Here is a 27,454-nt window from a genome sequence, read left to right on the forward strand (position 1 = left end):
CTTAACTGTGAGGAGCAGGGTTATGGCTACTCTTGCTGCTGCGTTTATCTACCTGAGCCAGCGCACTCACAACTCTGTGTGTGAAAATCTACTCTTGCTCAAGCATGCTTAATAAAATTGGTGTGATGAAAACAAACTCTGCTCCCATGCTAATAAGGCATTGATTCTGCGTGACTCAGACAAACCCTAATCTATTTTTGCTTCTCTCTTGCAGTTACCTTTAAGCAAACAGGATGACTCAGGTGCCTGCTGACTACCTGTCCACCACCAGCTCCTACAACTATGAGCAGCCCCTTCCATCCATGACTCGGACAAATACTATCACCCAGGTTCCGCCGGCCAAAAAAATAACCTTCTTCAAGAGTGGGGATCCTCAGTTTGGGGGAGTGAAGATGGCCATAAATCAGCGAAGCTTCAAGAGCTTCAGTGCACTCATGGATGACCTCTCCCATCGGGTCCCGCTGCCATTTGGGGTACGAACCATCACCACTCCAAGAGGAATACATTGCATCAGTGAGCTAGACCAACTGGAGGATGGAGGATGCTACCTTTGCTCTGACAAGAAGTATGTCAAGCCTATTAGCATTAGTTCTGCTGGACAGAGGCCAGGCCCTCCACGAAATGGCCGTCCCTTCAGTACTTTGAGGAGAGTAGCTCAGGAGGGAAGGCTTGAAGATTATTCCACACCTTTCACTCAGCATGGCCCCAGAATACCCAAGAAAATCACTCTGCTTAAGAATGGAGAAATTGGTTTCCGTCGCTCCATTATCTTGAACCGCAGGAATGCCAGGAGCTTCAAAATGCTCCTGGATGAGATTTCAGAGATCCTGCAGTTCCCAGTGAAGAAGTTCTATACTGTTGATGGAAAGAAGGCAAGTATCTCTGATACCTGGTGCTGGTCGGTTAGTCAAACAGGTGTTATCATGTCACTGTTTGCATTCCCTGTGATGCAAATCCTGTAGCTCTCAGTGCCGGTAATTTATCCACACTACCTTGACCCTTTGGGCTTGTGCAGCTAGTGTCACATTAGTTATTTCCATGTCACACCAAGGGGTGATGTAAAAGGATCATGTTCAGCCATCCGAGAGTTTCTTACGTCAGACACTGATTTGGGTCAACAGGGGGCAACTTCTGACAGAAGTCCAAAGGCTCAAAGTTTTGCAGCTGGGTACATAACCCGGCTCTGGCGACCCAAGTGAGAACATAGCAAAACCAGTTCTGCTGCATGGGTGGGTGATGACTTGTTTCCTCCCTGTACTGTCCTGAAGAAGGGCAGTGTAGAGCTGCAACTCCTTGATGAACAGCATGCCAGTGGTTCCCAGAGCTTCCTAAAACATGCCTCCAGAGCACATTCACGCTGCCAAAGTTGTGGTTTGGGAAGGTGCAGTGATTATGACTGTGTTAATTACTCCAGCTGGGACAAAGAAATGGAAACGTCCTTTGTATCACTATTACACCCTAGCACAACCTGACTAGAAATTCATGGAAAATCCATGAAAAAAATCATGGAAAGAGATTCTCACAGGTCATCTAATTTATTTTCCTGCCTCGAGGCAAGCTTGGCTCCCTCTCCATTGTTTCGATTAGGTGTTTGCCCAACCTGCTTTTACAAACCTTCAATAATGGAGTTTCTACCCTCTCCCAGGCAGTATGTTCCAACACTGGCTTAACTTTTCTGTACCTAACAACTGGGAAGCCAACAAAACAAGACAGCCCTTAGGTCATGTCCTGTGGTGGCACAGTTCCTAACAGAATGGGGTCCTGCTCATGATGTGGGATCCTCAGCACTATGATAACGTAAATGCATAAATGATTAGGGTATGAATGGGATCGGAAGACACATTTGTGTTGATGATTTGGTGAAAGTGCCAATTGCGTGGATGCTTATAATAAGAAGAGAACATGTACAACTTTGTTCTTCTGTTCCTAGAAGGATTTCCTGACAAAGCTGAGTCTCATTTCTTCTCCATCTCCTTGTAACCTGCACAGTAACCTGTGCTTCCATTTCTTTTGAAGAGGTCTCACATTTAACCAGGCTTGTCTCTGGCAATGCAATCAAGTAGAACAGTTCCCACCCTGCCCCTGCTGCTTGCCACATTTTCCGTCTGTACAGTGCAGTGTGCCACCTCCTCAGTGGTGATCTTCCAATCATTTGTAGCGTCACTCACTGAACCAGATCACTGAAATGACTTGGATTCAAATAATCCACTCTCCAGGAGAGAAAAAAGAATGAATGATTATTTTTAACCCAGATCATTTTAACCTGGCACAGGGACAGGAGTGTGCAGCTAAGAAGGAAAGAGGGAGGGGGTAATGGTATCTTAAGCTGGCTTTCCTTCTGAAGGCAACGTGTCATATCCCAGCACTTTCTGCCATCCCCACCACTCTGCAAAGAGATCCCTGTTCTCAACTGGAGGATCCTAGGAAAATGGTCTTCCCAGGCATCCTATTGCTACAGCTCTCCTAACCCTACTGGTCTAGAGACTAAGAGAGTGGTGGTTCCACTCCACATACGCTAGACAAATGAAACTGAAACATCACTACAGGTGACTGAGGGAGAAGCTGAAGGTCCCATGTTCCGCAGAAACTGAGAATTTATGAGAAGGGGCCCAGGAACAAGACAAGGAGATTAGCTGCAGACAGCCTGGATATGGCCTGGAATAAACAAAACAGAGGAGAACTCACCTCCTCTAACTTAATTGCCTAAGGGCCAGTTTTCTAAGTCCAAGATGAATAAGCTGGTCTCCATAATGTGGGATTTTCTAAGTGTAAGTGTCTAAAGTCTGTGTGCTCCTATGTGAGCAGGTCATCTAAGCACCCAACACAGTGGATGCTAGACAGTGAGCTGTCTCATCAGCGGTAGGTGCCTACCTTAGAGTGAGCTGGACTGCTTACTAAACTTTTTGACCCTATTGATGAGTTCTCCATGGACTATAATGGGAGAGGAGGAAAAACGGCTCGTGTGTAGACAAATGTATTGTAGGAAAGATGAATCCCATGTTCTAGGGTATTTCAATAGTCAGTGGAAAGAAATACGCAATTTCTAGGTAGCTCTCTAAATGAGCGTAGCTATCTAGGCTTGGATTCACTCCAGATTCAGCTGTCTAAACTTCAGTGTCTAAATGTCAGTGTCTATAAGCAAGATATGTGTCCAAGTTCCTGTACAGTTGTTGAGGCTTAGCCAACACAGTCAATCGAACTTGGAGCTAGCCAAAGGTAGGTGCCTACCTTAGAGACCTTCAGAATCATTCAGGTTCTGGTCTTCTAGCTTCCATCAGTCTTGTTATTTGCAAGGTGAAGTCCCCAAAGGTTTTCACAGGATGACAAGTTTTCGATTACACCTTTTGCAATGTACAACAACTACAGCTATACTGCTAAATTAAAAAGTGTCAGACCAGGACTCTAGCTCTCTTTCTTTCACTTTGCTAAATTGTTAATACCCTCCCTGGTTTGGTCTTGGCCCAGAAAAATAGTGTCCCAAATAATTCCTGGGCACAATTTAAGAGTTAGGGCCTGGGACCATTTTCCATAGGCAGTTTGGATGTGATCACCCAATGTTAGAGTGGCCAGACTGCACCAGTTGGTATCCATGCTGAAGAATGGGCTCTGGCCCTACTTAGTGCACCAGTACAAAGGTAGCCAACTTGAATTAGAAAAAAAAGCACAACCCTGTGACCAAGGTATGTTATCATCTAGGGATAAGTAGTTCATTTTGTCAGTGATATTTCTGGTTTTCAAGATCTGGACTCCTGTCCAGGCTGTATGGGGATAATAATCTCATATAACTTAGTAACTACCTCTTCATTTCCATTTTTGAGAATCTGCACCCATATTTTCAAAGAAGGATTTCACCTTCTGCCTCTTAATGCAGTCCTCATGTTCTCCTCATGATTCTTAAATGGGTTTTCCACAATTTTCCTTCTAGTCATCATCAAACCTTTTCCTTCTAGTTATTAAAAAAAGTAATATTTTACCTGAGAAATACAATAAATACACACTCCCTAAACACAATATCTTCACTATTCATCAACGTCCATCTTTCTTTCCATCTAGACATACAGTTATCTTTTGCATTTTCAGCTCTGCAGTGTTGAATTGTTTCCTGGACATCCTGTCTAAAGATCTCTATTCTTCCAGAGTCCAATCTGCCATTCCAACATGTCAAGACTTGACAAGACATGACTGGGATGTCATAGGTAATAAATGACCACAAATGGTCATGGTGAAGTATTTGAACCTGATGGTACCTGCTGTGTTTTGCATGCTAACATCTTTGCTGACAGTTCCTGTCCTGTCAGGGACAGTTCCTGTCCTGCTGACAGGATCCCTGTTTTAAATGCCAAGCTACGCAGCTCTCTTCAGGAGATACTATGTCAATAGCTTTGTCCATTGTTGCATTCGTGTTATCCACACGCGCAATGTGACCTTTGCCAATGGAAATGGTTCTGTCCACGCTGTGCATGAATGTCACTCCAAAAGGTATTGATGATCGTTGTTGCAGCTCTATTTTCTCTCTGACAGGCCATATAGGTAGGATTATCTACATATAAGATATGGTTGAGAGTGATATTTTCCACAGTGAGTTCTAGGGCTCCCCTAGAGACCTTTTCCAAGATTTTATTTTTCTCCATATTTTTCATATCCAGAAAAATGGGAGTGTATCAAGCACCATGACGTAATCGATCCACATTCCCTTGGGATTTCTTTTTTTTTGGATCTGAAGATTTTTATAATCATCTTGTTGATCGACACTTCATCTTCAATGCCTTATTAATTTCATTTGCACTCTTTTTATTTCTATGTACAATGTCCATTTCTTACTAGGTGACTATAGATCCAGACTGATCAATGTTATCAGCTTCCACATAGCTAGAAAATGCATGATTGTTAATATCTTTACTGGAGAATCTTTCAGAGTGATTCTTTGCCTCCCTTAGTTTTAATCATTTACCTCTTGCTGTTTAACTGTTCTTCACTGCTTATGCAGTGGTCATTTCTGTTAGGACTTCCTGGATAGTCTTGGGTACAAAGCATTTAAATCAAAAAAAAAAAAAAAAAAAAAAAGTCATTTGGTCTTGTGTCTTTTCCAGTCTTTTACTTTCTTAAGGGTCCTTTAACCTATTTCTGCTCTTCTGTCAAATTTTTATTATACTTCATCTTCAATGTCTCTGCTCCTTATGCATTACTGTTTGCATCCCAGAGTTTTCAACAGATACAGATGGTTTCTTTGAGGACTGAAAGATGTGAATCTACTGCACAGTCTGGGGGATTTCCTGAAATAACCTCCTTCAGCTGGTGCTGAAGATGAATTTTGACTACATCTTGTCTTCATAGGTACATCTGCATTTTTTCTGTTGGTAACAATGATGTCATGTCTCTGTTCTTCCATGATTGCTCAAAGGTGTCTGGATGCTTTATATTTCTTGAGTATTTCCCTGTTTCTGATATTATTCTCTTTGAATAATAATTTGAATTCTCATTTAAAAGTGTTGCTAATTTCTTTTATCGTTGTCTATGCGTACTGTCACAAGCCTTCTTGTTACGGAGGCACTATTGCCTGAGTAGGGGGGGAGAAGGAAGAGGTGGCGCTGTAGATAACGATTTTTGACATTCATTCCCATCATTTGACGGATTAGCTGAATAGCAATGTAGTAGCTTGTATATCTGGACTGCTGCTTGATTGACTTTATAATTGTCTGGCTTAGAAAAATGTGATTCACAGCATTTAATAGCAGAATCACGATGTCTTTTTTGCTGCCAGTTTTAACTTGGTCTCTTGAAAACTGAACAGTAAAAAGGAAAATTTCCTGTACTACAGATGAATCCACCTCTTCTTCCATAGATGAACGTATTATTTGTAGGCCTGAATGTGTTACCCCTTCAATCTCCTTTTGTTTTGTTCTTCTATTACATCTCAAGACCTAAACTTGAATATTAGGATAAGTCAAATCACCTCTGAGTCTGAAAGTATGGTTGGCATATATTGTCCCAGCACCTCAGTTTTAAGTTCTGTAACTTTTTTTGATAAACCCAGAACACTTCAAAATTACAAGGCTTGACCCTTATGTAGGTATAAATTGAGACACGTGGAGAACAGGCTTGTTATTTTGTGTTCTTTTCATGTACTAGTAATTTGAAAAAGCAGAGAAGAAAAGTCTTTTCTTCCTTTTGTTAGTTCACCTCATCCACAAATGTTCCCACTAAACTTTTAGGTTGAATTAATCGTAACTCACAGGAAAATACACATTTGGACCAAAAGTCTTACAGGTTTTTGCACATCAGTACGTTTTATTCTTTGGAAAAAAAAACTTGTTGTCTCATTTATTTTAATAGACTTCATTTCCTCTTTTTTTTTTCCAATTGCCTTTACCCTAAGGTTTTACCTAAAAAGGAAGAACGCTAGCGTTTTTATGAAGCCAGTGAAGAGCTGAACATTTTATCTCTTTCTTTTTTCATGGTAAAAGTCAGAAGAAGGTCATGGGCAGCTATGAATCCTAAGACAGATGGAGCTGATAGCAAGCCAAAGGGTCTTGTTGTAGGGTCAAGATCCACTGGTGGCCTGCAGAGATCTTACTTTTGTGACCATGCTTATTTTGCTGTTACTCTGTCTTTTCTTGCTCCCATTTGTCTGCTTATTCACCTCTTGCATATTTTCAAAATTGTACTTTATGAGCTTCCTGTGGAAAGGTCATTCTCTTCATTGGTTGTTTCTTCAGTAACCAGTATGATGGGGCCTCGATTTCTCTTTAGTCAGAAAGACTCTTTCAGTGCTATGAATTCGGAATTAATCAATAATAATTATGCAAAATGCAGGTCAGTAGAAATATTAATTGGAAGATCCTGATTCCAATGTTAGTATAAATCCAGAGTGGTATTGTTGGAATGTGCACATTTGAATTTTTATTCTAATTCCTGAAGCTTTGAATTAGGTGAGACTGGTATTGCGTGCAGTAACAACAGACTGATTTTTGTGCCAATGTAAGCAAAAGACTACTTTTTTTTTTTTTAAACCTTTTTTTCATCAGGCAGAATGCCTACTAGGAATGAAGAGCTAGTCCCACAAATGTGAATAGGAGCTCGAGTATTTGGACACTAATTTCAGCAGAGTCATAAACCCGTCTGCCCAACACAAACAATGGTCTTTGTTGTCAATTTCTAAATCAAAATAGTCATTTGATGAGTATGGCATTGCAGAGAAAGTTGGCTTTTAACTTAGAAAACAGCAGTTAAATTTTCAGCAAGTGTAAATCATGCTGATGTTTTCAGGTCAAGGTGTCAGTTGCTGTGATTCCAGCTCACTAACAGGACGAGCACCGGTTTTCAGTATCTGTTAGTTAGGTTAACATTGATTTGCCATGAACCTGCCAGTGAAACTTTTTATTTGTGCAAGTAATTTTGCACACTGAAGGACAGATAGGCCTGTATTCATTTCATCTAAATCTGATCAGCTTAATTAGACATTTAAGATGGAGGTCATTTTGCCTGTGGGAGGTGATTGCCTCTTTTTATTGACTATAGAGGGAGACCAGAAGACTGACTCAGACTAGTCAACTGAAATTAGGAGAAATTAATCCAGTCTCAAGTTTTTATACACTTTTCTAAAGTGCTACAGGTATTTAAATATTAGCAAACGTAAGACATGGGACTCTACAACTGAAGATCTCCTTGCTCATTAAAAAAGAAATGACGAAAGATCATTCGGACTTCTTTAAGCCATAGGAGCCCAGCACACCTAGTCCCAGACGTCCTGGCTCTTGCATTTACTCTTGAATCACAAGACCATTTGCTGACAGTCTTAAATAAAAACAAAAGCCAACTCTTCCTTAACATCCGATACCCTTTCTTGTACGGCGTTTGAAACCACACTGTGTTATGGCAAATAGTCTACATAGTTTACAGCTACTGGTAGCAATTACCATGAGCTTCTCCAATGGGATTTATCAACCAGCAGAAGAGTTTTCCAAGGGCTGTGGCCAGTTTTATGTTTGTTGGTGTCAGGCCAAGACTTGGATGTTTTTTGCTTAGATGCACTCAAGGCTGACCATAAGTTATTATATTTGATGATAGATAGACCGATCTAGTCTGTTATGAAGAAAGGCAGAGCAGATGACCAGAAAGACCTTCTATTCCTTTAAACTCTACAAGAGAGAGCATTGCAGTAACGAGCACTATATACAACAAAATTTCCTCAAGGGATCAGTGAATTACTGTGTGAGCTAATCTGGGGAACAATCACGAATTAAGGAATGCTTCTTCAGCACCACCAGCTTGAGAATGTAAAAGATTAGCTATTAGAAACTCCTTTGGGTACAGACCCTGATTTTGTTCTGTGTTGTATATAGTTTGGAACAAGAGACGCTAGGTACCATGATAAGTCTAATTTCGGGTCAAATCAAGCCATCTTTGGCAGTGGCCAGTTGTAGCAGTCTTTGGGGAAGAATAGGAGGGCACATATGAAGAGATTCATTCCCCAGTCAGCCTCCAGCAACTTGTAGGCTAAGATCTTTCCAACCCAGAAGGAGCATCATTGGCTACAGCAATTGCAATAAATGAAATATTATCAGGAGTCTTTCTCTGACCCTGAGGCCAAATGGCGCGATCTGGCCATAACCTCTAAATGGGGCCTAATTCTCTCAGCCTCCAAAACTGGGCAGCCACATCCAAACTACTTACTGGGAAAGGTCTCTCACTTGTGCTAACTCCCAGCTCTGCCTAGGAATTGCTTGGGAAAATGACAGTTGATCCAGGCCTTAAGTGCACCAAAGACTATTCTAACAATTTAACACTACAGAAAACTGTGTTCTAGTGCCTTGGATCAGGCATAGTTTAATTTACTAGTAAATACAGAACTTTTATTTTTAGTTGTTACTAGTAAACCTGTTGGCCAAACTATTAGTACTAAATCATCCTTAATAATGGTTGCATCTACACTGACCTTAGGGTGCAAGGCCAGGAAACAGGCTTGTCTGACATATTTCCTGACTGTGATTTAAATAGCCATTTAGCCATTTCTAGGACATCTGTAGATTGCCCGCAGGCATCGTCTAGGCTGCTCACATCTGGGCTGTCCACGAACCCTGTCTGTATGATTGGTGTCATCAAGACCCTGATGGAACTGGAAGAGGGAAATGGGATACATGGAGGCAAATGTGCCTGTTTAAAAATGTGGTGTACATGTAACCAATAAGATAAGAGAAGCGGTAATTTCCCTCCTTGGGATAGTTAATTTTCTCATTCCTGTCTGACATTTTTACTGTGACACTTGGTGTCACGCTGTTTTTCAGGTATGAATAATTACAGCTAAGTTCAGACCCTCGTCTGGTTCAAACCGTTGTTATCAAGCGAGCTGTACCACTTTCCACCCACCACGTGCATGTGACTCACAGTCTAAAAACAAACCACAGGTTTCAGGTTCGATATTCTCTGGTTCCATGCCAAAACCACAATGACTCCAACGAGATTTACACAAGTGATCTGTAAACCTCGGCAAAACTTTCCATGAACCTGATCCGTAAGAAGACTCATATCCAGGTGTGTTTTATGAACCTTTGAGATGCCCTGAAATCATTTGGCCCATTGCCTTACAAGATGTAGCTAAATGGACTCTGTGTACTAGCCACTTTCTTATCTAACATATACCAAATCTAATACTTTCTTATCTAACATATACCAAATGCAAATGATTCCCTTAGCCTGAGGAGATTTTGTTCTCTCAGTACTAATGTAGCAAAGTGTAATTATGTTCTAATTCTTTTGAATTTAATCCAGCTTGAAGACATTTCTAACAATATTATTGAAAACATAAAATAATATTTGCGAACATGATGATTCTATTTATTCATTTACCGAGGGTACCAAGAACAGAAAAATTCCACCCTCTCCTGGAAAAAATGTGAATTTTCTTTAAATAAAAATCGTTGTTTCTTCAAAGAATTTCTAGAGGAAAAAACAGGGGTTTTTTTCATAGGCAATTCTAGTTTTCCAAATGCAGTTTTTGAAGTTTTTACCAATAACGGGGAAGGAAAAGATAACATCTTCTGCATTTTTATCAATTTGCTGCTTCTTCAGGGCTCAGAGCAGAGAAGGCAAAGGACTCTGATGCAACTCAGTAAGCTAGTTCTGGTTCTCTTTTGACACACCTTTTCTGAAACAAATTCAATTAATGTCAGGGGAGCTACTTTTACTATGTTGCCAGCTTTCATGTTTGTGCTATAAGTTTTGCAGTATTGGGGGTGAAACCCTGGCCTTGGTAAGAAGAAACTCCAGTTAAACTAGGGTTTCCAACTTGATTTGTTTCTCTTTATGCTCTGAGATTCTTTAGTCAGATGATTATCTGAGCATCCTAGGCTGTATCCATAGTGCTCAATGAAGCATAAGGCACAGGTGCTCAAGCTAGGAGATGCCCAGGATGGTAAGACCATGGTGTAATGCCATATGGATTTTTAAGCTGGATCTAGAAGCAGTAGGATTTATATACTTGGTCCTGGTGCATTCACTTACAGCTAGTTGGAGTTCCTCTAGGTTGTGCTCCCCCCACCAGCTCCTAGCTGGAATAACTTTTCATCCATGGTGTGGATACGCCTTTAGCTTCTATATAAAAGGAGTAAGTTTTGAGAACTTCTGGTCACAGGGTAAAACCTGAACTCATACACCAAATCATTCCTGCTGACTCAGTCACCACAAAGCTAATCAGAACTGAATGCTTAGCATTTTTCAAAGACTTGTCAATTTTAAGCTAATCCTGCACTCAGAGAGGATGAGGACAGGTGCTTGGGGTGGGGTGAATATTAGCCTGACTCATGATTTTCAAATGCTGATGTTGGATGGACCTGGTGCCAAAGGTGCGGCTGGTGGGCTCAGATTCTAGCAAGGAGTGGCAGCATGTCAGAAGGTGGAAAAATCTTTGACAGAAACTTTCCAAGAAATACCTTCCTCTTTGGGATGTTGAAATCTGCACACTTAGTAGCAATTTTGAGACTGTTTATCTTGCAGATTCACAATTTTAAAAGTCTTTAGTGTCAGACTTCATACTGAGCTGATGGGGTGGGTTGACAAGGCAAAGGCCATCAAAAGCTTGCATATGAAGTCAGTTTGATGTGGAGTCGGCACTAGCTCAATCCAGCACTCAGTGGGAGTCTCAGAAAGACACCCATGGTCTTACCCTCTGCAGAAGCAGTAACCATGGCAGCCCTCACATGATCCTACCAGCCTGTTCTCCAAGTTGACCTGGGCTGTTAGTCTGTTTCCTTCCCCTTTTCTTTGTCCTCCTCACCTGTTTCTCAAAAACTGTTCTGCTTTTTTCATACTCCTTTTTTTTTCAGTCTTTCCTCTTCCTTCCCCTTTTTCCTTGCAGCGTTTGTCTTCTGCTGCTACCCAAAATGATTTCCAGTGGCCATTGAACCTTCCGATTGCAGTGTTTCTCATGGACTGCTGAAGGACATGTTCATCCAGACTGTTTCCAGGACCAAATGCAGAACACTTACTTTATGCATGTGTAAAGTGTCATACAGAGGGGAAAGGCATCTGTGAGTACTCCAGAAAAAGATGCCAGCAGTATAATAGATAAACATATTCTTTGCCAGTGGTTGACTAAGAAAGAAGTACAGTGCATTATTACTCTATCTTTCACATATTTTGCTTGTCTGCTTGTGTGCTACATGGCCTGATTTCCAGATCCCAAATCCCAAAGCTATCATTTTTCAGACAGGTTTACACAGTGGTCAAAACAGAAATCTAGACAAGCTTGTAGGAAAAGTTTTCCTGCAGCCCATGTCTGAACAGTTCTAGTAGAGACTGATATTTTGGGAAGTGCTGATATGACAAATCATCTTATATTGCTGCATTTCAGCTATGGCACAGAATCTGGAGCAATGGATTAGTTCATGTTTCAATGATATAATTATCAAATAACAGTAACAACATGTCATTTACACTTAGCAGGTTCCCTGCTATTGCAGGAGCCTAGGATGTTGTCATGTGCCCTGCTTCCTGCATGTGAATTTTGGGGGCCTTAGATTTGATATGAAGTGTTGGAGATCATGTGAGCTCCGATGTGGGAAAGGAAGGGACGTTGCGTAGACTTTTCTGAACTAATTAGTTGGGTGCTACAATTTGTAGGAGATCAGATCCATTCTCTCACCCTACCAGTCCTTATACTTCTGTGCAGCAGTTCCCTACTTTCAGTTCAACACCAGGTCGTGCTCTACCTTTCTTCTGATGTGATGGGAGAACCTCCTGGCTGCTCATGAAGTACACGCCCATGCCGCATCCATTCGCTCCACCAGCCTCTCCACAGGCAGAAATGGGGCGTTTCATTTTCGTAGGGTGTTTGGGGGGGGGGGGGTGTTGCCCATGCTCATGTTAGCGAAAGCGAGGTCAGGTAAAGCACTTTCCTCTACCTTCCGCCTTCTTTTCTTCCGCTAATTTGCTAATATGTATGTGGGCATGGAGTGGCTACACCCCGTGATTCATCCTCTGACCAACAGATTAGCATAGCTTTAAAAAGCCACTCCCCAGAGGAACCACTCTCTAATTCCTTCAGTGCAAAATCTGGGGGAGGGAAGGGAAAAGGGGTTCCTTAAATGAATAAAATACAATATTTATTACTGTTAAGCTGGGATACCCCAGCTCACGGACTGGATCCCCCTGTGCTCGGTGTGGTACAATTATAGAGCAAAAGGGCCATGCAAACTCCAGAGAGTTGTAAGCCTGAATGAAAGACGAAAGAGAACAGATGAAAGAGCACAAGGAAACGAGGCAATATGAGTCAGTATGGCAGGCGATGAACTCAGCCCGTTAGCCTTTCTTGAACACATCTATTACAAGCTTTTCCTGTTTCTCCCTCACATCTCAGCACTCCTTTGGAAGGCGGATCAGCTTATAGATTTGTGATCTCAACTATGTCTTGCATTATTTCTCCATTCTGTCTCTCTCTTTCAAATTTCTTTGGTTGGCCAGTAGCCAGCAGAGGAAAAGCAAAGAGTATTTCCCTGCATTTTAACCTCATCAGAAACTGATATTTGTATTCAGCTTCTGAGTACAGCTTCTGCGGATTCTGGGGAGAACCAGGGGATAGCATGTTCTCTACAAAAAGCAACAGATTCCTTATTTTAGAGCTTTCATGTTTGTCTTTCTTCCATTTAGGTATGGATGACAATGATAGTATGAATTGTGTTGCAGTAGCACCTAGAGGTCCTTGCTGAGATCACAGTCCCATTGCTCTAGGTAGTCTACAGTAACATTCAAGGAGACAATCCATTCTCCAAACCGCATAGCAACCAAATTGACAGAAAAGGCATAGTTCAGAGGAGAGGGTGTCCTTTTATTTTCACCTCACACATGGTGGTCTCCTCAGTGGGGCTTAGAGTAATGTCTATGAACCATTTTTAATTGAAGACAGACCTAATTGTTTTGAACCAATCCATACATGATTTATATCCCACTGTGACAAGGAGTTCCTGCAGTATGGGAATAATGAAGTGTACAAGTAAACAAAAGTTTACTGCTTTGCAAAGCCACAATTTTATTGTCATAAGTACAACCATTTTAATAAAAAATAAAGACAAAGGTGACATTTCCTTGGAATAGTCTGTGCATGTAAATTTAAAGCACAGCAAATAATTGCAACATTTTTCACATGGCAGCACCTGATCTTTAAGGCGCCACATTGCTTTACAGACTAGAAGCTGAGTGATATGAACAAAGACAGTTCAAGAGAGACAAGTACAGAGATCAAGTTTTCTGCTTTATGGTCCGAAACTTCAGTCACAACCTCCCTATTTCTCTTGGTTCCTGAACACAAGTCTACAGAGGTCAACAAGTTTCTCTCCTTTGGTTCCAGTGGGATTTCAATCAGGCTTTACAGCAGGACTGAGAGCCATCGTTTCGTTGTCAGGCGTTGTGCAATGAAACTTTAGCAGGAGCCTATTTCAACCCACAAGTGCAAACTACTAAAGATCATTTCCTTGTACATTTTACTTAGTGGATTTTATGTTTGAATTTTGAGCTGCCTTGAACTGTGGACAGCCCTGTCCATTAATTTATATGATAAGGTTATTACTCTGAGGGAACTCGAAGGAGGGTTTGAATGGAGCCTGAGCAAAGTGTTGAGTAATCCAAAGAAATCTTGCTCATATGTTTTCCTAACCCCCCTCAAAGATCTTAATCACAAGGAGTACCTTTTCTTTCATTTTAGTCCTGACTGTTCACTTATAACAGACTGGAATATTTTTGAAGTTACTAAGTATTCAGATTCAGCTTGGAAATGAAGACACTTAATTCTAGCTGTCTACATATGAGCTAATGGCAGAATTCAGTGCAAGAATAAGTAAATTCATTTAGGTATCTACGCAAATTTGTCTACTGGTGTGCTAGGTATCCACATTGCCATCATCACACAGTCCACAAAGATCTAGTTAGTCCTGTCAATGGAGCCTGGAGTGATTCATCTCCCTCTGTGTTGATGCCAAAAGACAGATTTATTTGTCTAAGGTTAGGCATCTAGAGCCTTCTGAGTTATGCAAGGGATCCAAGACACAGGGCTGGTAGACATGGAATTAGATTTATGGGCATTCCCTGACTTTCTCCCTTCTTTCTCCTCCACTGCAAAAGAAAACATCAAAAACGTTTAAGCTGACATTTAAGGTAACCTTTTAGGTAACGTTCACCCATACAGGACAATGGGCCAGGCACTGGATGCAAAGCTCTATCTAACTCCCGGAACAGAAATAGGAGTGAGAGTTTGGTCTTTGTAGATGTAGAAGTTGGCATCTGAGATAGTGCCTAGTCTCTCTTTCCAGTCAATGGAGAGAAAGAGACACCTTTAAGGTGTGATTCATTAACCTATATCTGATGTCTGCTTTAGAATGAAACAGTTCCCATCCTAATGGCATTTATTTCTCTCCACTGATTGTGACAGCTAAGGCAGACAGAAATATCTGCCTTGTACTCTTTGAATCCTACCACGCTATTCCTCAGTCTCTCTGATGTCTATGTGAAAGTAACAGCCCCATCTTACAATAAATCACAGAATTACAGTATTGTCAGGGCTGGAAGGGACATCTGGAGATCTCATGCAACCCCCCTGCTCAAAGCAGGGGGTCTTCTAGAGCAAGTTGCTCAAGACATTGTATTCAAAACCAACATCCAGTCAGGCTTTGAATATCTTCAAGGATGGAGACTCAACAACCTCTTTGGGCAACCTGTGTTTGACCATCTTCAGAGTAAAAAAAGTTTTTTCTTATGTTTAAATGGAATTTCCTGTATAAATAAATAAATATATAATCCAGTACAATATGGGTCAGACAACAAAGGCCTCTGAAGTCGTGGGATTTCACAGATTGCATGGAAGTAAAGTGCCCTTTAAAAATGATCTAATTTTTACTGAAGCAGTGGTCTCTCTGCTTCAGGACAGACCTGTAATTTTGGGCCTGACATGTTCTATTTTTGATTTCCTTTATATCAGCATTACACCACATGTGACATTATACAGCTGAAGTTAATAATGACTGTATTCCTAAAACATGACAGAAATTAACAGCAACTACTCATTGAAATAATATGGCATGGCAGAAGGAGCACAGGACTAGGGTCCTGGAGGCTGGTACTCTACATTCGTAGCAGACGATGCTTTGTGATAACTTTTGAGTAGTCTGCCTTAGTTTAGATGTCTGCATCTGTCTTAATCATTCCAGGCTCTTCCTGCACCAAAGGAGAAAGAGGATGATTTGTCTCACACTAGGAGAGATGGCCAATGCAGGGTACATGAATTACCCTCTTTACATGGACTATATAGCCTTGGTTGACTAGCTCAGTCCTAGACATCTAACTTTTAGATGTCCAAATGTGAAGCAAAATCTGACTATTATTGTCCTGTCCCTTGTTTCCAACCTTTATAGAAGGATGCCTGTTTTTTTTTTTTCTTTGTTTTTCACTACTTACAGGATTCCTTATGAAAAGCACTGTACAAAGCATAGGGTCCCAAAGTGATTATCGCAGAGTTATCTAATAAGGCCCTGAGAACTGGAGTAGGACTGTGCTCTGGGAGGCACGTCTCAGCTCCCAGGCAGTTTCGGACAACAGCATCCCATGTGTTGGAATGCATAGTGTCTTCTCAGCAAGACCGTTCCCACCTCTTACTCCTTCTTGAATGGCAAATCAACATCAGATTATTTTTCCATAATTTCATTTAATCAGATCTCATATTTCATCTCTTTCTCTCGGATTCACATCCTTCCCAAATGTGAATAGTTACTATGTCTGCTTTTAGCCATGGTGGCATTGTCATACCTCTAATCCAGTCTCTCAAGCCACTTTATCAATTTGCTGTTTAATGTTCTGTTTCCTTCCCCACCAAGAAAATCGATGACAAACTGCATGGGAAATACAATTTCACAAGAGTTGTAATAACTCTCTCCCTGGTGGTTGTTACATCCAAGTAGAGGAATGGAATTGCTTCTCCTGCAGGATAGCAAAAGAAATCTCCTGGTTTTAGTCTTGATTCCTAGTTGTAAGCAGTGAGATGCAGGCTCCACAAAAGCCAGTGGGAGTCCCATCACTGGCAGAAATGGGGCCAGGATTTCACTCAGCACACTCAGTAGCATGAGGAGGCACTTACATGCATGCAGATTCAGGATCTGATCCTTTCATATTGGAAATAATTTTGTGTATATCCCTTAAAAAAGACAAATTTGAGAAGCAATGCGTGGATCTCATCCTGGGAGACACTGAGTGAGCTGCAAGTTGATAGACATCTAAGAAGGGACACTGTGTTTGGAGATAATTTATCTCTGGTGAAAAATACCATATTGATTGCCTTGAAGAGTGATGTCATCTGTATAGCCCATGCAGTGAGACTTTGCGGCTTGTTGTTAAGAGGATGGGATTCATACAGAAATGTGGATAAGGTGTTTTGTGGAGCAAACTGAGATGAACTATTATCTGAACTCCACAGCACTGTACCCCCCTGACAGAATGGGCATTGTATTTAACCAGATCAACACAGGAGAAAGGGTTTCTTTAACTCTTCTAAGACATGCAGGTGTATTTCCAACTACCTAAATGTTTTCAACAATAAAGCACTGAAAGTGCTGACTTCCCAGACTTAGGTGAATTTTTTGTAAATGAGTAATGCGGAGAGATTAAGCGTGCATGATATTTTGAAAAAGAAGATCTGTTTTGTAGGTATGAATACTGCTAAAGAGCTGATGATGCCTTATGTGCTGCAGGACAGGCCCTTTATTTTAAACAGCATAGCACAAATATGTTCCATATGAAAGAATTTGGTTTGTGCAGTACATATAAATTCAACAACTCAGCTGGCTCAGATCCACTGATTCCCGGAGCTGTGTCTTTGGCACCATCTATTTTCTGCACACACAACACAGCGGTGAGGAGTGTGATGGAAATATCAACATACAGACACAGTACCATGTGAGGAAATATCCTGGGTAAAAAATAGCTTTCATTGAAAAAATGGCCTTTACAAATACAAATATTTGCTAAACTTGGTGGGGTTTTAAAGGCAGGTTGTTTTTTACTGGGGTAAGAAGGGTTTTCATTCCTATTTTTCTTCCTTCTCTCCCTCTTTTTCTTTTTCTCTTCCTCCTTTTTCCTCACCTTTTTTTTCTACCTGTATGAGGACACATGAAAAGACCTCACTAAAGGAATAAAACAGAAATAGGAAAGTAAAGAAAGAAAATAAATATATAGGAGGCGAAAACCTACTCAAAATATTATCATTTATTAAATTATAGGCTTTCCATACACTTTCTGAGCAAGCTAGAAAGATGTTTCCATTAGAAATGCATGGCCCAAAAGCAGATATAATGGCAGAAATGAGAACCAATAGACATAGGTGGATAGATTGAGCTTTGTGGGATATTTCCTGTTTCTGCTTCATGAAACTAATCCTATAGACACAGGATTTTTGTTGCTTCACACAAAATGTTGTTTAATGTAAGCCCTAGAGAGCAAAGCCTCTCTCACTGTGCTTTTTTGCAGCACCAAACACAATGGGTCTCAGGGCACAGGTGTTGTTATAATGCATATGGTGAATAAAATGTAATGGGAAGACAACTGGATTTTGTTGTGTATGCCTACTCAAAAGTTGATGTTGCATGCTTCACCGTAAGAAAATTTACCAGAAGTGTTAAGGACTTCAGGTGTAATCCAGGAACAGATCATGAGATGGAGATGAAGAGGCAGTCTGTTAGCCTGGGTTCTCAAGAGAGGAACCAGAAGTCCTTCACAGGGACGTCCCACACTGAGGGACAGTGTCCCACACTGTGCAGCAATGAGGTAATGCTGGAGGTAATATTTGAGGCAGTATTTGAGGTAATATTAGGGGAAGTCACAGTTCTCTTCTCTTGCTAAGCAGAGAAAGGAGGAGAATTAATGATCAACCTGGAATGCAGCATTGCTGTCCCACACAGAAATTAGAAGAATTAGAGAAAATAATTCTCTATAAGAGAACCTGAAAAGACATCAGTTCCATCCCCTTCCTCAATCCCGCATTGATCATGCTTATATCTTTCCCAGAAGATGCAAAAACCTTCCAATAAATGAGATATCTTCTCTCTTAGGCAGTCTCTCCAACCCTTTGCCTAATCTTGTGAGATCTGATGAAGACATAGCAGGACTTCTCCTTCAATGGAATTGCACTGCAATGGAGTCTGCCAATAGCCTGTGGTAGAGCATTAAGTTCTCTACTATTTGTATTGTTTCCATAACCACATTTATTTTAGTTGGGTTATCTAAACGTCAATTGATTCTGGGCCTGGAAATTAAAACCTAGGTCTTCTCCATCAACTTATGGCGATCCACTTGATCTTTTCTTTCTAGATTGACAACATGCAGGCTCTGCTTCACTGTCCCAGTGTGCTGGTGTGTGGGGGCCGGGAACCTTTTAAACCCGTATCGATGGAGAATTTGAGGAAACACTCCGCTGAGAAGCTGCCCGGCCTGGCTCCCCGTTCCATTGGCAACAATATCAATGAAAACAATGAAAGTAAGAAAATCTCAGGGGCTTATTGCATAGCGTAGCTTGCTCTTGAGCCAAAAGTTGTCTCCAGGCCTGCGTGTCCCACAGCATGGAGATCACAGGCATCTATTGTACTGCCCTAATGCACAAATTTCATGTGCACTGCCTCATTTGCAAAATGTGCTTCCCTCTCTCTCTGCCTCCTAGGCATTTCCATCCTCCCCTTCTTTTTCTCTGGCTTCCTTCTAGGATTTCCTCCCTACACCCTCCAGTCTTTCTTTTACATGCTCCCTGTGTCTGGCTGACTTCCCTTCCTCTTTCATATCTCGGTGTCTCCTTTTCCTTCCAGAACTCCCTCCTTTCCTGTGTCTGCCTCTGAGACTCCCCAAACCCTTGAGATTTCCCACGAATCCTCTGTCCTTGTCTGTCTGTCTCATAAAACTAGCACTTTTGCATTTGCCTGCATGGGGACCAGAGGATGCCTTGCTTTTAGAAATTTGTATTTGTCAGCAGGAGACTCAGTTTTTCAGACTTTATTATATGTTCTCTAACTGACGTATAACTTCTCAGGTTTTGAAGGACATTCCAAACTCCAGAGAACTGACAGCTACCTGCAGTGTAGCTCTTTGGAAACAAAACACATTTATATGGAAAGGTCATGTTCAGGAAGGAGTATGTTATGGGTCGCTCAGGACAATATTTCTCAGACACCTAATAAAGAGTTATTTGGCATGAAAGGTAATTATCCCAGCCACCTTCTGTAGCCAATGAAGAGAAATTGCCCATTTCCAGAGGGCAATTCATCTCACCTACATCAGAGATTTGTTCTAGGATGAAATGAATTGTGCTTTGGAGGTGTCTGTTCCTCTTCACTGTCAATAATAGGAGCCAGGAGAGACTCACTTGTGTTTTGACAACTAACTGAAGAAACTTAAGTACAGAGGAGTCCCACACTTACTGTCTAAGACAGAAAAAATTGGAGGGAGGAGGGGAATAAACCGAAGCTCTTTGTCCGTCAAGAGAATGAACAAACATGTTGGTTCAAATGCCTAAGGATGGTTAGATAGGGGCTATTTCATGTGATCTTGTTTGTTATGTTCCCTATTACATACTTCCTTCTTAAAGTGCCTCCATTCAGCTACCCATAGAAACAAGTGTTTGTCTAGAGGTGTGCAGGTAAGCTCTGAACACGCTATGCAAGTGTTAGAAACAAGATAGACCCATGTCTTGCAAGACAGCATGATAGGAATGTATTCTGCTTGCACTGGAGGATCTAGCACTTCAATAAATCTGTGCAGATCACTGCACCGGGCCAGAGATATGTGCCTTGGATTAAAATTCTTGAAATGCCCTTACTACCACTGATTTTACTGATTCTACAGCTACCACTGTTATTCTTTGTAAATATCATCAGCTTACTCTTCCCTTTCCATTTGCACCTTATGTGTTAATAAGCATTATAACTATTCATAGTGGTACATGTCCGCATGGAATGAGTGCTGCTCTGGGGTACATTGCCCCAGTCATGCTTCCTGGCACATGAGTGGATAAATACATGATGCAGAATAAATGTGTGATACTTGACCATTAGCTAAAGAAGTGGGTCATTTCTCCATGTACGCTTCTTTGGACTGAGTAAGAAGGATGAAAACATGCTTAGGTAAATAAAGGAATATTTGCAATGTGATAAAAAAGGGAAACTTTGAGACTAAATTGTTCTGCATATTTTTTCCTTTCTGGCATGTATTACACTATATAATACAACAAAAAAGTGTTTGTGTTTCAATTTAGATTCAAAAAAATAATGTTGAGGTATTGAAGCTTTTTCTACAGACTATTCATTCAAAACTTAACATTTATGGCCTTCAGTTATTCAAAGCCAAACTTGCAAATGAGGTAAACTGGCATACGTTTAGCTTTAATGGAACAATATCAATATTCACTAGTTTTTATGGTTCAATCTGTATATTTTTTGTCTTCTTCAAATGAATTAACATTTCTCTCCTTCTTTCTTTTCTTTGCTTTTTCAAAACTCCAGTGAACTTCGGACTGAAAGCCAAAAAAAGTGTAATTCATCCACGGTCAGCATCAAGCAATAGGTCAGTGAGATTTTCTTCATCGTCAGAAAAGTCCTATCCAAATGGTCTTGCTATATCACCAGATAATGGTGCGCCTTTCACAAACAATTGCTCACATCCAAAACCTGGGGACCTGGTCCATTCCTTAGTCAATGATGACATAGAAAAACGGGTACATGTGAACACAGATGGCAGTCTGACTGTAGAGATGAAAGTCCGCTTCCGCTTGCTAAACAATGAGACTTTGCAATGGTCCACCCAGATCAAAAAGTCCAATTTGATGAGCCAGATGCCTTGTGAAGAGTCAGGTGTAGAGGAGGACAGTAGAGTAGACCCCATAAACAAAATGAACCCAGAAGCCAGCTCAGAGGCAGATGATTCATTATATCCATGTGATGTTGATTCTTACATGTCAAAACTTGAGGAATCAGAATGCGACGAGGCCCATTGTCATAGCTGTGGCAAGGAGCATCAGGACTATGACATCTGGAAAAACCCCATGCACAGTTCACAGAGGGAAGAGCCCAGTGTATGGAGCACCTGGCGCAAACGGTCATCATGCTCCAGCACATCTTCCCGGAGGAGGATAGTCCACAAAAAAATGGCTTCTGTGGATAGCCTCCACACCACATCCAGTGAAGAATTCTCTGAGCACATTATTCAAGAGTCATCATCCTACTCAGAGACTAGAGAGAACAGGTTGGCATACCGTTCCATTAAACAGTGTACATGTCGAAGCGATTTGTCTACGGGTGCTTCCAATGGAGAAGACCAGCAAGAATGCACCCGGACAAGCATGAGCTATAGTCAAAGGCCTTCATCCTTAGGTTTAGCATCACATTCAAGCTGTGAAAACAACCTGGATCCTGAAGAAGCCCCTAAAGACCAGGAGGACAGCAAAATCAATTCACAAAATGAAGATGAAAATTGCTTTGATATTTCCTCTGTGAAGTGCATAAAGGAGGATGCAGAGGAGTTTGAAAGTAACAGACTTGGGAGTGTCATGTCAAGGTCATCTCTGCAATCCAGACAGAGCAAGAAGAACATATGTGAGGAAACAAATAGCGTGGGTAGGAGTATGTTCTCCTCCAGCCTTCAGAAGGCAAATGAAGAAGATAACACTGTGTGCTCCACTCCTGTCAACAGTGTGCACAGCAGGTCTAGTAACTGTAGCACACCAAGAGCAAAGAGTGAACAGGATGACCACTCTGAAGACAATGTGGTGGTCTCCTCCTTCTCCAGTGAGTCTTGCCCTAAGAAAGAGTCTCAAGAGGTGGAAGCTGAACAAGAAGAAAATGAAATCAATGAAGTCGGCTCAGTGTCAGCAAAAATGAAGCCCAGTCAATCAGTTAGAAATGGGAGCAATGAAGGTGAACGATGCTCTACCAAAGGAACCCTCCATTCCATAGCTAGCAATAGGCACAGCAGGAGAAGTGACAGGGATGAAATCATTCTGTGCAGTGCCTCTTGCTCTTCCAGAGGATCCAAGAAGAGCAAACACAGTCATATTCATTTGGATGCACAGTCTGAAATGTCTGTGTCATCTCTTGAATCCACTCAAAATAAAAAGAATTTCCTACATGCAGATGACCTGAGATCATGCAGCAGGGTGTCTAATTACTCCAAAAGCTCATGTGAAATCAAGAAAAAAACTGTCGGAGATCTCATGTCTCATAATTCAGGTTCTTTTCATTCAAACATTTCATCTACTAGTGAAGCAGAGGCAATTGCTGTTATTACTGAGGAGAAACACTCAAAAAGTACCACTAATGGCTGCAGTGAATCCTCACAAGGTTCAAAGAAGAGAAGTCAGAGAGAAGAAAATAGCAAGCCATCGTCCCTGTGCTCAAGTGTTTCAAGCCCTAATGGAAAAGCTGGAGAGGGTCATTCCAAGTTGAATTCAGAGACCCCTTCTTCAAGACATGGAAGTAAGAGCGAGAGTGTATGTTCAAAAGGTGACCCCTTAACTGAAACTGGGAATAAGAATGGAAATCCTGCAAGTGTCAGTCTGAGAGTCTCTTCAAACTCAGAAGTAAAAGATCAATGTTTGTTGACACAGATATCCCAGGAAAGTGATGACAGGTGTTCACAATCAAATATATCTCAATCGTCCAAATCAAGGCAAAGAAAAACAGGGAATCTTCATGTGAAGATGTCAAACTCCAGCCGAGCATCAGTTTCAGAGACTGTGTCAGTATCCAGCATGCATTGCCCAGCCCCACCAAAAGGGAAGCCAAGCAGCCAAAAAATACGATCAGCCATGTTGAAGAATTCCTCCATGAGCAGCATAGGTACTGAGTCAGTGCTGACCATGGGAAAAGATCAAAAAGAAATTGTAGATTCCTCCAAACCAACTTCCTTAGGGTCTAAATCAACTGCAGTGGAGATAAATGATAAGAAGAATAAAGAGGATGATGGTTCTTTCAAAAAAAAAGTGGAGGAAGCATTGGAAGACATGGGAACGCAGGAGGAAGAAAGTAATTTAATGCCATCTACTCTTCCAAATACATCTCCAGAAGAAGTTGTGCAAGAGTGGCTAAGCAAAATCCCTCCAGAAACATTGCTTATGAAATATGAAATGGAGGATGTCGGAGAAGAGGAATGTATAGAGGCAACCACTGAGGTATCACACTGTACAAATGCTGAACAAATCTCAGTGGAGGAAAAAGCTGAGAAAAAGAATGTGGAGGAGGAGGAAAATGAAGAAAAGGATGAAGTGGGAAAAGAGACAGCTGAAGCCAGTGTTATTAATGAAGAGGGTGAAGAATGCCTCAGTCAGGAACAAAATGAGGTGGTGTCAGAAGCTGCCAAGCCCAGCCAGGCAGAATGCAGCCAGTCAGTTGCATCAAGCCAAAATAACATCAGAAGAAACCTGCCAACCTCTGTCCAGACTTCTGTGCAGATCATGAAGGCCTTGCTCAATTCAAAACATGAAACAAAATTTGATCGGTCAAACAGTTTGCCTGAAGTGTCCCCCACAATGGGGAGGAAACTGAGTGATTCTGCCAACAGTATGATTACTTGTCTTGCCAGTCTCCAGTTCCTTGATGAAGAGTCAGAAGATCCATCAGATAAATCAAAATGTTTGAATAAGCCAAGGTATATGGAGCTGCTAAATATTTTTCAAGCCCTGTGGTTTGGATGCACAGCTGAAAAAAGTGGTCCAAGTTCAGGCCAACAAACAAGTGATCAGGCAAAGGCAGGCTCTGGGTATAAAGTCCCAAAATTCATAGATGATAATTTCACTCCCATGTCCTCCTCTGGTGTTGATGTTGGCAGTGGTTCTGGTGGCTCAGGAGAAGAGAGTACAGCTGGTGCCAAGGATTGCACATTATTGGCACAGAAAACCTTTGAATCCAAATTAGCTGGACAAGAGGAAACTGTAGAGACTGGCACTGAACTGACTGAGGCTGAGGAGCAAGAAAAAGAGGAAGAGCAGTCATCTCGACCTTCAACAGCCTGCTCAAAATTGAAAGGTGAGGAAAAAGCACAGTCTACCAGAGAGGACTCTCTAATTCAGGAGGCAGAAGATAGTAAGAAGGAACAGTGCAGTAACTGTGAAAATGGTCAGGAGGAAGAGGGAGAAAATGAAAACGAGGAAAATGGCAAATTAGCTGAAAATGGAGAACAAGGAGCTGAAGCTGTAAATGATGAGCTCCCAAAAGAAAATCTTGAGGAGGCAGCTGACCAGCTAGCTGCTACAAGTGATACAAACATCAGTCATGACAATGGTAAGAAAGAACTGAAAGCTGATTTGGAAAAGCAACTTGGAGAAGAGTCTCCAAATGACCCAGATCCCAGTGTTGAGGCAGACGCTGATGTGGGCACATCTCTTGTCCAACAGAACCCAATGGATCCGGACCCCATTTGGGTTCTGAGGTTGCTCAAGAAAATCGAGAAGGAGTTCATGACTCACTATGTCAGTGCCATGAATGAGTTCAAAGTCAGGTGGAACCTACAGAACAACCAGCAGTTGGATGAAATGATCCTGGAACTGAAGAAGGAAGTGGGCAAAAGGATACAAAAAAGCATAGAGAGGGAGCTGAGGAAGATCAAAAGCAGAGCAGGGAGGAAGACGCTGAGACCTCCGTGTGAACCACTCAAGCACGAGTCAACACTCCAAACTGAGCAGAGGAGACGGCAATTGCAGACTATGCATGAAAAGTCATTCTTCAGTGACAAGAATGGAACCCAGAGCAGGCTGGCAGGCACATCAGAATTATCATTTGATGTAGATGAAGAGCTAGCATTTAATGAGGCTTCTGAGACCAGTATTAGTGAACAACCAAGTGAGGAAGAATACTGCCCATGTGACTCTTGTGTGAGGAAAAAAATGGTTTCCAAGCCCACAAGAAACCCAGTGGTGGCCACCAATGCCCCAGTCACGAAAGCATTCGATTTACAGCAGATTCTGAAGATGAAGAAAGATGATAATGAGGAAATCTATGCCTCAGAAGCAGCTCAGGACAACAAGACAGTCCCCAGCAACCCTGTAGAGGAAGCAGCAGAGAATGGCAAGGCAAACATGGAGAATGATGAAGGTGAACTCCAGCCAGGTGAGATGGAAGTGGAAGGCAATGAAGAAAAGGAGCCAGAATTAAATGAAGTGGGTAACTCAGGGTTGAATGAAGATGCAGAAGAACCTGAAATATCAGCCAGTCAAAACTGTGAGATGGAGGGCAAGGTTACAGATGAAGGGACCAAGGAAGAAGAAGTGGAGGAAGTGGGGGAAGAAATGAAAGAGAGGGAAGAAGAAGAGGAAACAAAAAAGGAGGCAGAGGAAGAAACAAAAGAGGAAGAAAAAGATGAGGAAGTACAAGAGGAAACAGAAGAAGAAACAAGGGAGAAAGAGGAAGTAAAAGAGGAGGAGGAAGAAGAAACAAAGGAAGAAGAGGAAGAAACGAAAGAGAAAGAGGAAGTAAAAGGGGAGGCAACTGAAGAAAGAAAAGAGGAGGAGCAAATGGAGGAAGAAGAAGAAGAAACAAAAGAGGAGGAGCAGATGAAGGAAGAAGAAGAGACAAAAGAGGAGGAGGAGGAAGTGAAGGAGAAAGAAGAAATAAAGGAGGAGGAGAAGGAAGTGAAGGAGGAGGAAGAAGAAACAAAAGAGGAGGAGGAGGAAGTAAAAGAAGATGAGGAAGAAACAAAGGAAGGAGAGGAAGACGCAAAAGAAGATGAAGAAACAAAACAGGAGGAACTAGAAGTGAAAGAAAAAATAAATGAGAAGGAAGAAGCAGAAGAGGGAAAAGAGGAAACAAAAGAGGAGGAAGAAACAAAGAAAGAGGAGGAGGAAGCAAACAGGGAAGAGGAAGAACAAGAAGAAGAAACAAAACATGAAGAGCCAGAAGTCGAAGAGGAGTCTAAAGTTGAAGACGAAACTGAAGGAGAAGCAGAGGAGCCAGAAAGTGGGGTTAATGGGGCTGCTGATGAGGAGAAGACGTCTGAATACGGAGGACATGCTGATGGCTCTGGGGTGGATGACAATCCTGAAGGAGATGCTGCAGAAGGAAATGAAGAAGCTGAGCATGAAACCCAAGATGATGCTGAGGTGCTGGAAGAAGCAAACCCAGAGTCGGAAAATGAGGCATGCTCAGTCAAGGAGGAAAACAACAATGAAGGAGGTGACAAATGTGAGGAGAATGATGAGGAATCAACCAGTAATGACTATGACCAGGCAAATGAAAAACACAAAGATGAAGGCAGCAGCAAAGCTTCTCTGGGAGCTTCCAAGGCCAGAAGAAACAGAAACATCAAAAGACCAGAGACTTTGAGCAAAACAGCTGCCTTTTCTTGCTCTTCTTCCACGGGTAACTTCTCACAGCAATCCCAAAAAGGGTCTGATGATGAAGGAGAAGAGGAATGCAAAGACAACAATAACCCCACAAGTGATGTCCCCAATGGAGAGACTCAAAGTGATGACAGTAGCAAGCCTTCAAAGATGTATCCTGACAGTGAAGAAGAAGAAGAGGACAAAGCGTCTTCCTGCACTGATCCTGTGGGAGAGGAGGACCAGGTGGATGCTGAAGGTGCAGATCCAAAGGAAGATGAACATGCTGATGAGGTTCAGGCTCCTAAAAAAAAAGACTCTGACGAGATTGACCAGGATGACCTGGACTTCTAGAACTGCTTATCAAAAACTGCTTTCTTTTTTTTTTTTAAAGTATATTTTCATTACATATTGCAGTAACTCCAGTGAGTCAAGCCATCATAATTGGCTTTTCTTCTGAGTTAAATGTGTTAAATTTGATCTTGAATCCTGTGAGTAAAATTGCATTTACCTGCCCTCATTTCTAGAGGGCTGGCAAACCCATTAAGATTTAATGGTTTCAATAGAAAAGCGGTTTGGGAAAAGATATTTTGTTTGTTTGTTAAACCTTCTTGTTCCCTCTCTTTTAAGCCA

The 27,454-nt window shown here is 41.6% G+C and overlaps 1 protein-coding gene across 1 annotated transcript; it reads left to right on the forward strand.

Moving 5' to 3' along the window:
• Nucleotides 1-233: 233 nt before the first annotated feature.
• On the forward strand, nucleotides 234-27,175 carry RP1L1 (RP1 like 1). Its single transcript, XM_067294626.1, has 5 exons — nucleotides 234-872; nucleotides 18,841-19,006; nucleotides 21,018-25,780; nucleotides 25,910-26,134; nucleotides 26,318-27,175. The coding sequence occupies exons 1-5, from the start codon at nucleotides 234-236 to the stop codon at nucleotides 27,173-27,175; spliced, it is 6,651 nt and encodes a 2,216-aa protein (XP_067150727.1).
• Nucleotides 27,176-27,454: the final 279 nt, after the last annotated feature.

The sequence above is a fragment of the Apteryx mantelli genome, chromosome 3 (assembly GCF_036417845.1).
Source record: "Apteryx mantelli isolate bAptMan1 chromosome 3, bAptMan1.hap1, whole genome shotgun sequence".
NCBI classification, from domain to species: domain Eukaryota; kingdom Metazoa; phylum Chordata; class Aves; order Apterygiformes; family Apterygidae; genus Apteryx; species Apteryx mantelli.

Excerpts from the sequence above, each read along its gene's own strand:
- RP1L1 (XM_067294626.1), top strand. The coding sequence starts at position 234 with ATGACTCAGGTGCCTGCTGACTACCTGTCCACCACCAGCTCCTACAAC. Across the intron at positions 873-18,840 it reads ATACTGTTGATGGAAAGAAG|ATTGACAACATGCAGGCTCT; the intron begins GCAAGTATCTCT and ends TTTTCTTTCTAG. Across the intron at positions 26,135-26,317 it reads TAAAGGAGGAGGAGAAGGAA|GAGGAAGAAACAAAGAAAGA; the intron begins GTGAAGGAGGAG and ends GAAACAAAAGAG.